Below are 18,077 nucleotides of genomic sequence, written 5' to 3'. Positions count from 1 at the left end.
AAATTTGAAGGTTTCTTCAAAAATTAAAAATAGAACCATATGATCCAGTAATCCCATTTTGAAGTATATATCCAAAGTAATTGACATAAAGATCTTGAAGAGATGTATGTACCCCATGTTCACTGCATCATTATTCACAATAGGCAAGATATGGAAACAACCCAATGTCCATCAACCGATGAGTGGATAAGATAATATGGAATATACCTACAGAATATTATTCCATCTTAAAAAGGGAGGATATCTGGGGCACCTGGGCGGCTCAGTCAGTTAAACATTCAATTCTTGATTTCGACTCAGGTCATGATCTTATGATTTGTGAAATTGAGCCCCAAGTCATGCTCTGTGCTGAGAGTACAAAGCCTACTTGGGCTCCCTCTCTCTGCCCTTCCCCTGCTCTCTCTCTCTCTCAAAATAAATAAAAAACATTAAAAAAAAAAAAAAGAAGGAAAATTTTCTATTTGCAATAACATGGATGAACCTAGAGGATATTATGCCAAGTAAAATAACCCAGTTGTAGAAGGACAAATACTTCATGATTTCACGTATTTGGAAATTATATCTTATAAATTTTTATATTCCATTTATATCTTAAATACTCAAACTCACAGAAGCAGAGAACAGAACGGTGATTGCAAGGGCCTAAAGAAATGGGGAATTGTTTTTCATTGGATATGACATTTCTGTTATACAAGGTAAGTAAATTCTAGAGATCTGCTGTACAACAAACTACCTATAGTTAACAATACAATACTGTGCACTTTAAAATACAAGAGGATAAACATCATGTTAAGTGTTCCTACCAAAAAAACAAACAAACAAACACCCCACACACTAGGAAGTTTGGGGATGTGATGAATATATTTAGTACTTTGGTTATAGTGATGATATCATGGGTATATGCATATGTCCAAACACATTAAGATGTATACATTAATCATGTGCAATTCTTTGTATATCAATTATACTTCAATAACAATAAAGCTAAAAAAATAAGGTAGATATATGCATATCTTCCTGATATGTTATTAATTCAATCACAATATATTTACCCTATTTTAAATTATATTTAAAATATATACAAAATATATATACATATTTCTGTATGAAAATAGAGTAGTATGAAATTTTTGCCCATCTTCTTCTAGCTTCCATTATTTTGGTTAAAAAGTCGGCCTTCAATCTTATTATTGCTTTTTTTCAAGGAAATGTCTATTTCAGCTCTAGCCAGTTTATGATTTTCTCTCTTTTTTTGACTTTGAGTAGTTTTTGTTTAATATTTCTTTATATTTAACCTTCTTGAATTTGACTTATAAGCTTTTGAAACTATGGAGTGCTATCTTTTATCAGCTTTGGAAAACTCCAAGTTATTAGTTTTGAGTACTCTTCTGCCATTTGTCTCCCTCCTCTTCTTAGGGGACTCCCATTACATAACATTAAACATTTTGAATGTGATCCATAATTCTCTTATGCTATCTGCCTTTATTTTAATTTTTTCTCTTTGTTACCATTTGGATACTTTCTACTGAGCTGTCAGCTCATTGATTCTTTCTTCTGATATATATATTCTGATCAGATATATTTTTCAATTCTTAAGTCTCCATTGAATTATCTGAGAAAGGGTGCCTGGGTGGCTCAGTTGGTTTAGCATCCAGCTGTTGACTTCAGCTCGGGTCCTTATCTCACAGTTGTGAGATCGAGTTCGGCATCAGACTCTACACAGAGCGTGAAGCCTGCTTGGGATTCTCTCTCTTCCTCTCTCTCTGCCCCTCCCCAGCTCATGCACTCTCTAAATAAATAAACAAATATTAAAAAATTATCAGATAAAATTCTAATTATATGGTGAAAATCTCCATCTTTCTGAATTTTGTCTATCACTTCTCCTATTTTCTTTAACATATTAACCATACTTATATTCTTTGTCTCTTAACTCCAGTATCTGAATCATCTCTGCGTGTACTACTATTGCCTACTTTTCTTCCTGCCATCTGGTCATATGTTCTTGCTTATTCACTTTTTTAGTTTTGTAGATTTTTTTTTCACCAGAAATTGTTTATAAAAGGACCTGGTAGGCTGATGTCATCTTCCACCAGAGTGAGTTCTCCCCTTTTTGTATTTGGTTAAATGAGTGAAGATGTGATCACTTTGATCCAAGTAGAGATTAAAGTGGTATTGTTGGTATTGCTAATATTGTTTTCCAGTTTTATTAAGTTTCGGTCTATATCCATTTTATCTCTGTTCCTGAGTCATGACCCTCTTGGAACTTTGAGTATGAGACTGGTGGGCCTAGTTTTCTCAGTACTAAGACTGCCAAAGATTTACCTCTTTCCTACAGAACTTCCTAACCCTTTATATCCTTCAGCTCTAAAAGCTTTCAAAATGTTTTGAGGGGGATACAAGCCTATGAATAAATGCAGAACCTTCCTTTTTGTGGGTTTTATTTAATAAATTCCATAAGACTGCAAAAAATTTTTGTGTAGTAACCCAACATTTCATGCAGATCTGGGACTCAGTATAAACATCCTCAGTACACTCACAGAAATACTATGTCTCTCAAGTTTTTGTCACTTTAGCCCCATGTGATCACTAAAAGCTTTCATAATTTTTTTTAATCTCACAGAAGAGGATCTGTATATGCTAAGAACATTTTCAAACCATGTACAGAATCAACAAATTCTTTGGGAGAAAAACCATGGTTAGAGATTCCTATCACACCTTGAATAAGTTATTGCCATTGTATAATTTTAGCCAATCATTGTTTCCACAGCTCTCTGTTGCAATACAAATGATGACCATTTACTATACCCTACCTGGAAGTGCACAAATTTCCAATAAACTTTAAGAAAAGCGAGAGAGAGTGACAGTGAGAGAGAGCGGAGGTCTTCATGCAAAACCTTCTTTCATTGTGTATTTTTATGATGTCTTTGTGAGAATTTAGATATTGACTTTCCCAAGTTTAATATAAATCATTTAAACAAAGCGAGCAATACTTCAAGCATATACATGTGATGAAAAAATGTGAAGATGATAGATCAATAACTAAAGATGTGTTCACTGATCAAGACAACATTGTGTGAGGCCTAAGATTTGTATTTGTGGAATTAGACAATATAGATTAACTCATCTCTTTTTGTTCTTTGTCACCTTTTACTAAGATTATGTAGTACAACTGAACTATCCCACTTTCTCAGATTCTTATGGAGTAAATTGGTAATAGTATTTGATGTTGATTTAAAAATAGCAAATCATGATCAAAGAATATTTTGCAAATAAAATCGGCAAACAGTTTTTTGTATCTATTCTGTATGAGTCAAGGAATGATTTCTTCAATGACTATTCTAATATTTTTTTCAATGAGGACATTAGAGTTCACAACATATACTTCCTACCATAGCCCTATCTCAACATAAAAAGACCCTATGAGAACTACAGATTCAATGATAGGGACTTTTCTTTAAGTTCATTAAAGTTCCTTCAATGTATAATTATCTACATGGTTTCTTTAGCTGCTGAATGCTGTAATTTGATACAATCATACAAGCAAATGGAAAACATGAACAAAATTCTTGATCTTATTTTTCTTAAGGCAAGTGATCTTTTGATAGGTTTACAAGGGAGAAGCTTATGAATTTGAGGTTAAATGTAACAGTCATTACAGAAAGAAAAATTATTATTCCACAAAACAAATGAAACCTATGTTGATAAAAATCCTACTGCTGCTGAATCACTTATGATAGGCTCTATTTAATTATACTAATTATTTAATGTTATCAGAAGCATACATTTTACCTTTGATTGATAAAACTTGAGAGTGGTATCTTGGAACTTCGCTGGAAGCAGTCTTCTTCCAAATAGATTTGCCAATACTAACACTAGCTTTTCCATAACATCTTGAGAAAAATGTTTTGAGCCTATATAAAACAAAGTGTCTTGTTACAAATGTAAAAACCGGTATCAATCCCATTTTTAACATTTAAATTGTATGTTCTAATGCATTTCATTTCATGAAAACTGAAAATTTGTGACAAATATAGCAACCAAGGAATGACTCCGTCTGCTGACAGTTTACATCTGTGCCTTCTTTTTCACTCTTGCTACTCCCACTCTAATTCATACCCTAGCCATTCCAACCACAAATTGCCTCATCTCCTTACCTGGATTCTACTCCCCAAATTCGGGCTATGATCAGTTTTCCTGAAGCATTTTATGATCAAGTCTCTCACCTATTCAAAAATCTCTGATTGTATCTAATGCCTCATAAACAAAATCCAATCTCCTTAGTCTAGCATTTAAGGCTTTCCAAAGTACAGCCCACAAATCACCTCCCAGCTTTACCTCCCTGTCTTACCTTCTCGCCACTCATACTAAGATACCATCAACTTGACTTACGTTCTATTCTTCACAACACATGAGCACTATACAGTAGTGATTAAAAAGGTGCTACATTTAATAACTTGGGCTCCAGAGTCAGACTCTTCCTATTTCAATCTCTTGGCTCTGACACTTAGTAATTTGTGTGACCATGGCAATTTATTTAACTTCTCTGTGTCTGAGTTTCCTCATTTACAAAATAGTGATAGCCATATTATGTGCCTCATAAGGTTATCAAATTTTCTATCTCCATGTTTATAATAGCATACACCCTCATACCCCACCCCACCGACACACACATAGCAATAAACACAACTGTATTTCCGCTTGCAGGAAATTATTTCTCCTGTTGCAGAGCTTTTTGAGGAGAATTTCCTGAGTATCCTTGTTTCACAGAACAATGCATGGTCAGAGCATAGTAACTAAACCTGCACAAAGTAAACTGTTGTTATCAATTCATGATAGAAGATAAAGAAACGTTCTGAAAGGCACTGCATTTGCCAGGCATTAGGAACTATAACAAATGTAAGCACAAAAAGGAAAATATTTCTTTTAGGGACACTGTTTAAAGGTCCATGGTTTAATTATTAAAATCAAAAAGGTTTTAATAAAAAATGTGTTAAGTGGAGTATTAGGTGGACATTAAAATGGAATTCACAAAAAATTTACATGATATTGGCAAAAATATATTTTGGGGAAAGCAAGATTCTAGATTATGCAATTAAAGTAATATCAGTTATTTAAATATACTATATAGTTACAGTCTAAGAAAATACAATTGGAAGAAAATATACACAAACACTGATGGTGAATTTCCTATTTAACATAATGCTTTCCTATATCCTTTTTCTATGATGAGCATGTGTAACATTTAATTAGAAAAAATATTTATTAAAAAACCATACATTATTTAATAAGTTCTGAATCCTGGAGTCCAGAAATCACTAAAGTTCATAAGAAATTGACATTTTAAAATAGGTGTCACAAAATATGGCTGTCTTCCATACAATTAGTAGGTATATAAAACTTCATTTTATCTAGTTTGGCTTCTCTAAATTATCTAAATATTTGTAGAAAAAAATACTCAAGTGTTGGCTTCATATAGTCTCTGTTACTATTTTTAGATTATATACCCAAAACATCAAGCTTACCTTTCTTAGTTGGCTGACAAAGATTACGGAAAAGGCCTTTTACAAGAAAACTGACAAACACAAGATTAGAAGGCTCATGATAATGCAAATGTGATACAAGTCCAGCAAACCCCATCAGTTTACCTTCTTGATCTAAATAGCCCTAAAGAACAAAAATAATTTATTAGTTTGAGCCAACTCACCACAGAAATGAATTAATAACGAACTGATTGTCAGTTTAAAATAGTACTTAATGTCAATGTAAGAGAGATTGGTAATCATTACCTCGCCAAGTTTTGGTAATTATATCAAGTGTAAGAAATATCAGTCAATGGATAGGACCTTCTAAAGACTATAATTTGGCATGATAAAAAGTAAAGATAGTTCCATTCCTTTTCAAAAAAATAAAACAAAAACAAAAACAAAAAAACAAAAACAAAGGACAGCCATACCTGTTTCATAAGAAACTGCAAAGAAAACAAGAAGTAAAGTTTTAACATCTCCGTGACTCTGGGTTGTTTGAAGGACAACAATGAATGCTTTAGCACTGACAGCACCTTGAAAGAATAATTTACACCATGTTAGTTCTATGAAATTCATTTGTAAATAATAATATGGGTATACTGTAATTCAATTTTTTTTTCCTGTATATTAGGATGTTTTGACATCTTAAAAAAACGTCTCTGGCTGATGAGAGACTGCTCCTCCCAGTGCTGGCTAATTTCTAAACATAATAACAATTTGCCTAAAAGCATGCCTATCATAGGCAAACCAACCAATCCCAAGCATATACCCCTAACTACTTCCTTCAGTGACTCGCATCCACAGAGTCAAAATTTCTTGTATCCTAAATCATCCCAGGGCCAGGTACCAGGCCACAAGAGGCCACCGTACCGCCCACACAAAGCTCACTAGAATTATTCAAACCAGCCAATGCTAAACTGCTTATCCTGCCCTGCCTTGCTTTTCCTATAGAAACTCTAATAAAAGCAGGCACCCAAACCTTCCCGCTGCTCTTATCCTCTGCCTCCTGACCAGCCTGCTGTCTTTTGAACAGAGTCCTGCATAGAGTGCCGTGGTTCCTGTTGTTAACACTTTTACAGTACTTTATTTTCCTGAGCTCCACCTCTGACTCCTCTTGTGGCTGCACCTGACTGACAATCACACAAAAGAATACAAAACAACAGGATAGGTATTACCCAAGACTCAGTCACATTTCATATTGTTTGCTTTGCCATCTTCTGGCATGGTACATCCTTCTTTTAACAACCAGAACGTATCAAACAGAATCATCAGAAATGAAACGTATTGCCAAATAATCTGACAATAAATGTGAATCCAGTTTAAGAGTTTACAGCTCTTGGTTTGTTCTGTGAGAAAACAAGATATGCTGTGGCACGTCCTGCAGTACTGTTGCAAAAATAATGGAACTATCTTGATTAGAACCGAAGTAGTAAAAAGATTGCTTGGTTTCCAATATAAAACAGCATTGAGGTAGCAGTTCAGATATCTTTTCTGCGCCCACTAAAATGTCTATGAGGTTCCAACAAAAGGAAAACTTCCCAACATCACCAAAATTTAAGCCTGGCCACCATTAAGCTTATAGAACCTAGGAAGAATCTGCAATCATTTTAAGGCCAGTGGATTCTGTGAAAAGAAGCGGGGGGAGGAACGTAGAGAGCAGAGAAAGAAGGGAGAAAGGAAGGGAGGTATAGTGGACTTCACCTTTACTCTAGGACGATTCTTTCTCAGGGTGCCAAAAATGCCCTTCCTGCTACCTCTTCTCTCTGTCGCTCTACATTTAGAATTAGATGGCAACAGCAAGAAAACAGCAGACGACTAAGAGGGTGAGCAATTCATGGTGGTTCACTGTAATCTTAGAGATGTAGACACATAACTAAAGTCTGACTAGGACAGTAAGGACTCTGACAGCAATGCATAATGTAGTTTGTAGTGGTGAATGACATCCACGTGATCAATGTGGCAGCGAGACTGGCAGGAATAGATCAATAAGCTTTCAGTCCAGAAAAGATACATAAGTTAAAAATCTACTAAATACTGACATTTGGGCCAAAAGCCATTCATCTAGCTTCAGATTTAAAAGGGTATTTGGGGGTACGTGGGTGGCTGAGTCGGTTAAGCAGCCAACTCTTGATTTTGGTTCAGGTCATGATCTCACAGTGGTGAGATCGAGCCCCACATTGGGCTCTGTGCTGGGCATGGAGCCTGCTTAAGATTCTCTTCTCCCTCTTCTTCTGCCCCTCCCCTGCCAACACGCTAAATAAATAAATAAATAATAAATAGGTATTTGAATAGCAATTAGGTGGTGAGAGAGAAGCCAGAGTAAAATCATGTATTTTATTCCTTGGCAATCCATAAGATTTATTTCTTTTTTCTTTTCCTGAAATTTATTGTCAAATTGGTTTCCATATAACACCCAGTGCTCATACCAACAGGTGCCCTCCTCAATGCCCATCACCCACTTTCCCCTCCCTCCCACCCCCCCATCAACCCTCAGTTTATTCTCAGTTTTTAAGAGTCTCTTATGGTTTGCCTCCCTCCCTAACTTTTTTTTCCCTTCCCCTCCCCCATGGTCTTCTGTTAAGTTTCTCAGGATCCACATAACAGTGAAAACATATGGTATCTGTCTTTCTCTGTATGACTTATTTCACTTAGCATAACACTCTCCAACCATGTTCCAACCATGTTGCTACAAAAGGCTCTATTTCATTCCTTCTCATTGCCAAGTAGTATTCCATTGTACATATAAACCACAATTTCCTTTAACCATTCATCAGTTGATGGACATTTAGGCTCTTTCCATAAGATTGAAACAAACATACCTGCATTCAAAAGTGACTAAAACCCACAATAGATCAACTCTTTATAAGAAAATTGATCATCTTTCTAAAATTATTGTCATGCTAACAATACTTATTAAATGTGTGCACAAGCCGGGGTGCCTGGGTGGCTCAGGCAGTTAAGCTCTGACTTTGGCTCAGGTCATGATGTCACAGCTCGTGGGTTCAAGCCCTACATCGGGCTCTGTGCTGACAGCTCAGAGCCTGGAGTCTGCTTCGGATTCTGTGTCTCCCTCTGTCTCTACCCCTCCCCTGCTCTCAAAAATAAATAAGCCTTTATGTTCTGTCTCTCAAAAATAAATAAGCATTAAAAAAATTAAATAAATAAATAAATAAATAAATGTCTGCACAGAAATTAGGACAAACGTCTTTAGCCACAGGGTAAATGAGAAAATTTCAATGAGAAATATAGAGAAAACAAATAAAAACGAGAGAGAGAGAGAGAGAGAGAGAGAAAGAGAGAGAGAGATTTGATGCTATATAAAAAGAGATATATGCTATATATAAATGAATAAGGATCACAGTGGAGCAGACAGGAGATAACATTTACAATTTAGAAGGCGTGGTAACAGTAGTCTTCACTGAGAGTAATGTTAGAACAAAAACTTGAATAAGGTAAAGCAGGGAGACTATGCACGCAAAGTCATGGTCCTCAGACTGAAATGTGCCTGAAGTATCTATGGAGCAGTAGTGGGCTCATGTGGGGGGGGGAAGAGAAGGGTGAGGTCAACAAGAAAATCAGGGACCAGGTTCTGTAGAACCATCAGGAAAACACTGGTTCTTACTCTTAAACAAAACCAAACAACAACAAAAAGGTACCATAAAGAAAAAAAAGGTCGACCTATAAAAATTGTTTTCTTCATGCAGCAACAAAAGTTTTTGAAAAATTATTTGGCATCCTCGGATGTCCTAAGACAAGACCTCTACAAGACAAGGCACAACAGCATAAGGTAAGTGGACAATTATAAACTGACATTTAAAAAAATAATATTTTATTAAGATGTGAAAGAGTTCACATAAGAAATAGTGAAGAATTTCAGGAGAACTAAAATTCCATAGCAGACTTAATATCCACATGTGTATTACTAAAGAGCAGAACTGAAACTCTGGAGAGCAGCATTATCAATGTGAAAGATAAATTTCACATTATTTATCATAATGAAGAAAAACATAGCATTAGAGAACCAAAAAAGGATTTTTGATTTAAAAATTAAACCTTTTCCTGAAAAAGTTGAACAAATTAAAACAGAAGCAAATATCAAAGATCTAATTTAAGAAACCTCTTTTGCATTCCAAAACTACTTGAGCATTGCACAATGCAAATACATTTAGCAATACTGAACTGCACACTTAAAAATGGTTAAGATGATACATTTTATGTTATTTGTATTTTACCACAATTTTAAAAATCTGAACATGAAGGGGAGCCTGGGTTGCTCAGTCAATTAAGCATCCGACTCTTGTTTTCAGCTCAGGTCATGATTTTGGGGTTTGTGAGTTTGTGCCCCTCATTAGGCTCCATGCTGACAATGCAGAGCCTGCTGGGGATTCTGTCTCCCTCTCTCTCTCTGCCCATCCCCTGTTCGCTCTCTATCCTTCTTTCTCAAAATAGATAAACATTAAAATTGTTTTTTAAATCTGAACATAAAGTTTCAAAGCTCTTAATATTTAATAACAAAAACATCAATTTAAAAACTGATTCACAGAACAGAAAATCGTGAGGAAAAGAATTTGACACATAAGGATTTTTTTTAATATTCATATAATTACATAGACAGAAAAAAATCAAACTAACTACAAGAAAACAGGAATTAGCATGGCTCCACTAGGGGAGACTAAAAAAATCTACTCCTCTGTAACAGTAAATGCCAGAAGAAAAGAAGCTATCTTAGTTGGATGTGATGAGTAAAGAGAATATTCTAAGAATTTTATGTCCACATTTGAGCCTTTTATGTATAAAGATTAGATAGATCTTCTCAAATATGCCAAGGCAAAGAAAATAAACCAATTCAATAAACTTTCTAAAAAATATTTTTAAAAGCTTACTAAAAATGTGTTTTTCTTTCCTACACAGAAGTAACAATTAAGAATGCAGAAATGGGGAAGTTTTGGTCTAAAATGATATGTGCTTGCTTTGTAAGACCATCAACAACACAAGAGCCAACTCATCACAGAAGTCCTAAAAGAACCCTCACATTGACAAACACATTGACAAACACTGATTTCACTGGGCATATATAAAAACAGGGAAGAATAGGTGTCTTTAACAATGCATCTTCATAAGGATGAAAATCAAATTGGTTTAATTATGAATTTTAAACCTCTCATTGTGCGACTGGACTTAAAATATTTACCTGAGCAAATAAACTTCAGGAAAAGTTTACAACCATATTCTGAAGTCCAATTAAATATATCAGTATTTGAAACCAAATGCATACCTATGCCAAAATACCAAAATGATAATATCACTCACTGTCTTTGGATGATAAAACCTTTTCCTTCTTTCAACCTTTTGCATTATCTAAATATTCTTTGATGACTTTGGGTTACTACTTTTTTTACAAAAAAATATAAACTTTTATTATGAAATAACAACGAATCCTGTTCCTTTGGAAAACCAGAATCTAACCCACATCTTTTAAAATCTATAGCCTGCACGCTTAGTCCTGTAGGATTATGCTGATCACACATGAAAAAGGTAATCTTTAATTCCATATGTCCATCCAGCCATGAATTCTATAATTGATAGAGGAGACAAATAAAACTAATTATTATTCTCCCATTCCACTCCCAACCTTATACTATTTAAGACATTGCAAAACATAAAAAAACCTGATGAAACAGAAGAGTTACTGCTACAGACTTCTAATCAAGAGCAAACCCAATCACAGCGCAGCTAGTAATGAAGACAATAGCTCAGAAAATGTCAAGCACGGTACCTTTGCCTTAGCATCTTCTGGGTCATCTCCCTTGGAAGCCAGCAGCATGAGTCGCAGGACCAGGGTTATGCTGAGAGGAAACTGTCCTCTCAGTTCAGGAACATTGGATTTAATGAGTTTTCCTATTTTGGGCAATGGAATATCAAAGAAATATACATCTCCCATCAGGTCTTGACCTCGTCTTCCAGCACGTCCAGACATCTGGAAACAAAATTACAAAGTAAAACCTCCCTGAAAGATGGCAGAGTAGGAGGAGGACCCTGACCTTGTCTCATCTCTTAAACACAGCTAGATCAACATCAAATCATCTGAACACCTAGGAAATCAATCTGAGGATTAAGAGATCAATCTCCATAATTTGAGGGAGAGAACATGGCAGGTACGCAACGTGGAGAAGTGAATTGGGGGAGAGAAAAGCCGCCGTGCCCCAGAGGAGGGAGCCCTTTTCACAGACGAGAAAAAGAGAAGGAGACAGGGAGCAGAGAGTATCAGGTTCACAAAAGAAAATCACTACCCCTGAAAAGTAGCCAGAGAGAAAGAGTGGGGGAAAAAAGGAGTGAAAACATACACACAGGAGTGTACAAGAAAATTGTTCCCCAAAACCACTGACAGGGAAAAAGGAGAGGGTTTCAATACCACCGGTTTTTTTTATAAACAGCAGAGTAGAGAGTCTGAAGTTCTGGAGGTCAGCACCTGCTGGTGCTCCAGCGAGGAAGCAGGGGGGAGCCCAGGGAGAAGGGAGAAGTGATTTCCTTATACGGAGTGCATTTGGTAGAGGTGATACAGCCTCTCCATGGGCAAAAGATCTGGTGGGCGCCACTGAGCTGCCCCATGGCCTGTATAGGAACAAAGACTCTGGCTGAGGACAGCAAACCCTGGCATCAGCTGTGTGTTGTGATTTACCATAAACTTCAAGCTGCTGCTGCTGTGTGGTTATGCAACTGTTTTATGGGGTAAGCCAGGCCTGGCCATAGCACAGTGAGACCCTCTCCTACAGTGTAAGCATAGGTTGAGCCCCAGAAGTCTCTGAAGTGTATGATTTTGAAACACAGCCACAGCTGAGACAAAACAGAGGAGAGCTATACCACCTGACAGGTGGACAGCTCAGACACAGACAGGGTGAAGGAAGGGATCTGACAGAAGCTGGAGACACAGGAGGAATGATTATTTCTGTGTCTGGGAGGGTGTGAACTTCCCACTCCAGAGACTAGAGAATGGGGCAAAGCCATTTTCACAAATAGCCCACCAGCATTGATTGACTTCAGTGAGCTAAACTGTGCCACTGGGTAGAGAATGGAGGTGTTACACCAAGCCCCACCCCCACACCCTCCAGGCACATCTCCATTTAGGCAAATCCGCCTAAGAATTAGAGCAGCAGGCCCTTCCCCAAGAAGACCAATAATGATCCAATAAAAAGATGTATAGTATAAGAATGGATGAAAATAAAGAAGACCCATCTATATGCTGCCTACAGGAGACTCATTTTAGACTAAAGACATTGGCAGATTGAAAGTGAGGGTATGGAGAACCATATATCAGGCTAATGGATGCCAAAATAAAGCTAGAGTAGCCATACTTATATCAGACAAACAAAATTTTAAAACAGACTGTAACAAGAGATGAAGAAGGGCATTATATCATAATTAAGGGGTCTATACACCAAGAAGATCTAACAATTGTAAATTTTGTGCTCCCAACATGAAAGTACCCAAATATACCAATCAATTAATCACAAACATAAAGAAACACATTGACAATAATATGATAACAGTAGGGAACTTTAACACCCCACTTATAGCAATAGACAGATTACCTAGGCAGAAGATCAACAAGGAAACAATGGCTTTGGATGATTCACTGAACCAGATGGATTTAACAGATATATTCAAAACATTCCATCCTAAAACAGAATACAAATTCTTTTCGAGTGCCCATGGAACATTCTCCAGAATAGATCACATACTAGGTCACAAATCAGCCTCAACAAGTACAAAAAAACTGAGATCATACCATGCATATTTTCAGACCACAACACTTTGAAACTGGAAGTCAACCACAAGAAAAAATTTGGGAAGACCACAAATACATGGAGATTAAAGAACATCCAACTAAACAATGAATGGGTTAACCAGAAAATTAAAGAGGAAATTATAAAGTACATGGAAGCAAATGAAAATAAAACCATGACAGTCTAAAAACTCTGGGATACAGCAAAGGCATTCCTGTGAGGGAAGTATACTGCAATATGGGTCTATCACAAGAAATAAGAAGGTCTCAATCACACAACCTAAACTTACATCTAACGGAGCTAGAAAAGGAACAGCAAATAAAGCAATAAAGCGTAAAGTTAGCAGAAGAATGGAAATAATAAAGACTAGAGCAAAAATAAATGATATGGAAACAAACAAAAAGAACACCCAGTAGAACAGACCAATGAAACTAAGAGCTAATTCTTCAAAAGAATTAGTAAAACTGACAAGCCCCTAGCTAGACTTATCAGAAAGAAGAGAGAAAGGACCCAAATAAATAAAATCATAAATGAAAGGTGAGAGATCACAATCAACACCACAGAAATACAAACAATGATAAGAGAATACTATGAAAAAATTATATGCCAACAAACTGGGCAATCTAGAAGAAATGGGTAAATTCCTAGAAACATACAAACTACAAAATCTGAAACAGAAAGAAATAGAACAGACCCATAACAGCAAAGAAATTGAAATAGCAATCAAAAAATCCAAACAAAAGTCTAGGGCCAGATGGCTTCCCTGGGGAATTCTACCAGCAGACATTTAAAGCAGAGTTAATACCTATTTTTCTCAAACTGTTCCAAAAAATTGAAATGGAAGGAAAACTTCCACACTCATTCTATGAGGCCAGTATTAACTTGATTCCAAAAACCAGACAAAAACCCCACTGAAAAGGAGAATTATAAGCCAATATCCCTGGTGAAAATGGATGCAGAAATTCTCAGCAAGATGCTAGCAAATCAAATCCAACAGGACACAAAAAGAATTACTCACCATGGTCAAGTGGGATTTATTTCTGGGCTGCAGGGGTGGTTCAATATTTGCAAATCAATCAATATGATACACCACATTAATAAAAGAAAGGATAAGAACCATATGAATCTTTCAATAGATGTAGAAAAAACATTTGACAAAATACTGCATCCATTATTTTTTTTTCTTTTTTTACAGCATGCATTCTTGATAAATACACTTAACAAAGTAGGTATAGATGTAACATATATCAACATCATAAAGGACATAAATGAAAGACCCATGCGTAATATCCTCAATGGGGAAAAACTGAGAGCCTTTCTCCTATAGTCAGGAACAAGACAAGGATGTCCACTCTCATCATTACAATTTAACATAGTACTGGCAGTCTTAGCCTCAGCAATCAGACAACAAAAAGAAATAAAAGTCATCCAAATTGGCAGGGAAGAAGTCAAACTTTCACTATTTGCAGATGACATGATACTCTATGTAGAAAGCTGAAAGTCTCCACCAAAAACTGCTATAACTAATACATGAATTCAGCAAAGTCACAGGATATAAAACCAACATACAGAATTATTTTTTTCATTTCTATACACCAATAACAAAGCAACAGAAAAATAAATCAAGGAATTTATCCCATTTGCAATTACACCAAAAACAATGAGATACCTAGGAATAAACCCAACCAAAGAGGTAAAAGATCTATACTCTGAGAACTATACAACACTTATGAAAGACATTGAAGAGGATATAAAGAAATGGAAAAGCATTCCATGCTTATGGACTGGAAAAACATTGTTAAAATGTCTATACATTTTATGCAGTCTACACATTTAATCCAATCCCCATCAAAATATTGTCAGCATTTTTCACAGAGCTAGAACAATCCTAAAATTTGTATGGAACCACAAATGACCCTGGATAGCCAAAGCAATCCTGAAAAAGAAAACCAAAACTGAAAGCATCACAAATCTGGATTTTAAGCTATCTTATAAAGCTGTAGTCGTTACGACAATATGATCATTAACTCCATTTTACAATGTAGAAATAAGGACATGGGGAGTAGAAGAAACTTGTCTATAGTTAAACACCAGAAAGTGAAAGGTCCTGAATTCACACCCTGGTAATTGGATTCCCAAGTTCAATTTCTGAAATATTATAACACCCTTGCTCCAGAACCCTAACTCTGTGATTCCCAAAGATGATGTGGGAGAGGAGAGCTCATGCAGACACAGGAGCAGGAGAAGAAATCAGGAGAACGGGGGTAGAGGTTGGTAAAGTGGTGGGAAATAACAGGGGTGTTATATTGGGTAGGAACAAAGTCTATAAGGGAATAGAAAGTAAGTGCTTAGAGGGGAAAAACTTGAATATTGGCTGATATATCGAAATTTGATGCCACTGGCAGAAAGAATCATCAAATGTTCCTGAGTATGGAAGCCTATAACGACAAACTATACTGTGTGCGGGGCATAGGACAGTAAGGAGAATTGAAAATCTAGAGAACTGTTTTAATAATACAAAGCCAAGTGCCTGGGTGGCTCAGTCAGTTAAGCATCTGACTCTTGATTTCAGCTCAGTTCGTGATCTCATGGTTTGTGATATTGAGCCCCGCGTCACTCTATGGAGCCCTGTGTCGGGCTCTGCACTATAGCAAGGAGCCTGCTTGGGATTCTCTCTCCCCTCTCTCTCTGTCCCTTCCCCACTCTTTCTCTCTCTCTCAAAACAAATAAATAAACATTTAAAAAGTAATAATACAAGGCCAAGAATATATGATGAGACATAGTGAAAGCAGAAATTGCAAGGCAAAAATCGAATACCACTACATGTAGGAGAATAATGAAATGAGCTTGGTAAAAGATTGTGTATTGGGAGCAAAAAAGAGAGAAGTGTTAGCTCCAGAGGCAAAATCATATGCACAGGAAATGAATGAGTAAATGTTTATCCGGCACCTTTGATGTGTATCTTTTGTAGAAATTACTTCATTTAATTTTTACAAATGCTATGGGATAATAATTATTACCCCTATTTTGGAGATAGGAAAAAAGGATCAGGCAGGTCAGATATCTCACCTAAGGTCACATATCTGGTTAGTGATGGCCACACCATTCCAAGCTCACATGCTTTCCTCTATACCACAGCTAAAAATGACAGTCAGGCATGAATGAATGTCAAGGTGTGCTAGCACACAAACTGCAATATGTTTGTAAACTAACAGCTCACATTTTTTACTATTTTATGGTCCTATTTTCATGATGCAATAGTGAGTGTATGCATATTGAAATACCTGTCTGTAATTTAAAGCATCCAGGTAGACTGAGTTTTGAGCAAAAACCACAGATTTACAAGGCATGTTGATGCCTAAAGCCAGTGTCCCAGTAGCTGTCACCACCTAGAGAGAGAAAAAAATTATGTCATAAAATAGCATTTCACTAGAATGCCATATAGTTACTAAAACTCTTTGAAGTTCAGTTGAACCACAGTGGGAAAATGGTATTTTCCCAAGTGAACCAAGTGGCTACAGATACTAGCCACGTTGGTAATCTTGTTATTTCACAAACACATCCAGTACATTCTCAGCCCAGGACCATACCAGTCACTGCTCTGCACGTAATATTCTTCTCCCAAGTATTCGCCTGGCTTGTTCAGTTCTATGCTCGAATGTCAAAGAGAAATTTCTGGTCTACCACACCCAAAATAACCACCCACACTATCCTACATTATTTCTCCTCATAGCATTAATGACTACTAGTATAATAGTGATAGTATTTGTTTATTTCTCCTATACCAGACTCCAAGCCCTATTCACCATTGTATCTCCACACTGAGAAGAATAAATGACAGGTGTTCAGTAACTATTTCTTAATAATAACTAAAAAGGGAATTTCCTTATGACACAGTAATAATACTTTTATAAAGCCAATGCTGGGCAATTGCCTACTTCATCCACTATAACTTATTTGTGAAGTTTATTTCTTTGGAAAGAACATATTTTATCATAATACTAAAACAAAGTTTCATTTTTCCCTCTGAATTGCCTTGATAACTGACCAAACAAAGGGGTAGGATAAACTTTAAAGTTTCTTAAATGATCAACTTTTGCTCATTTTTTCATATAATGTTGGGTATTTTAAATGGCTTTCTTTTTCTCTTTACATTGACTGTCATATATGCTACGGTTTATTTTTAATATTTAAGTATTTGGAATAATTTTCTCTATTTATTCTGTAACTGAATACATCTGTGACAATGAAAAACACATTTATTAAGAATTTTTCTAAAGCTCTTCAATTAAAAAAAGTGGGCAGAGTAAAAACATTAAATTTATGCTGTAACTAGAAAAAAACACCTTTTTAAAAATGTGTTCTTTATAACAAAGTTATCACTATTTCCATAGTGTCTTTTCTACAGTGATCCAATTATTCATTTATTAAAATAATAGTAATTAAGACACTACCACTTAACATATAGTATTTTAGACACAAGACATACTGATCAAAATAAGTGTGCCTATTTTCCTGAATTTATAATCCTGGAGAAAATTTTGTGTCCAGTTATTGGCTTTTAAAGCAAATAAATAGCTTATTATTAGTTAAGAGAGAAATTAAGCAAAGTTGTTAATGACATAGTTTTGTTTTTATCCAGATTAAAAAAATTACCCTTGAATTTTTCTCAACATCTAGTTCAAGATTAAAGATACTCCTTACTGTAGTACTCTCTCACTCTCTCCTCTCAACCCTCCTCCTCTTGCTCTGTCTCCCTCCCTCTCTC

At 35.9% G+C, this 18,077-nt stretch overlaps 1 protein-coding gene across 3 annotated transcripts in view; it reads right to left on the bottom strand.

The window, feature by feature from the left end:
* The window catches only part of DDX60 (DExD/H-box helicase 60), a 115,619-nt gene that overhangs the window by 20,917 nt on the left and 76,625 nt on the right, over positions 1-18,077 (bottom strand). For all 3 annotated transcript variants that reach the window (XM_040470970.1, XM_040470962.1, XM_040470979.1), the window contains 5 exons: positions 16,594-16,698; positions 11,302-11,502; positions 5,954-6,058; positions 5,523-5,664; positions 3,790-3,911 (listed from right to left, as the gene is read on the bottom strand). In XM_040470970.1, coding sequence (XP_040326904.1) covers positions 3,790-3,911; positions 5,523-5,664; positions 5,954-6,058; positions 11,302-11,502; positions 16,594-16,698 — 675 coding nt within the window. The remainder of the gene's footprint in view (positions 1-3,789; positions 3,912-5,522; positions 5,665-5,953; positions 6,059-11,301; positions 11,503-16,593; positions 16,699-18,077) is intronic.

The sequence above is a fragment of the Herpailurus yagouaroundi genome, unplaced genomic scaffold (assembly GCF_014898765.1).
Source record: "Herpailurus yagouaroundi ecotype Mexico unplaced genomic scaffold, PumYag 28, whole genome shotgun sequence".
NCBI classification, from domain to species: Eukaryota; Metazoa; Chordata; class Mammalia; order Carnivora; family Felidae; genus Herpailurus; species Herpailurus yagouaroundi.
This window is presented reverse-complemented; position numbering and strand designations above follow the sequence as displayed.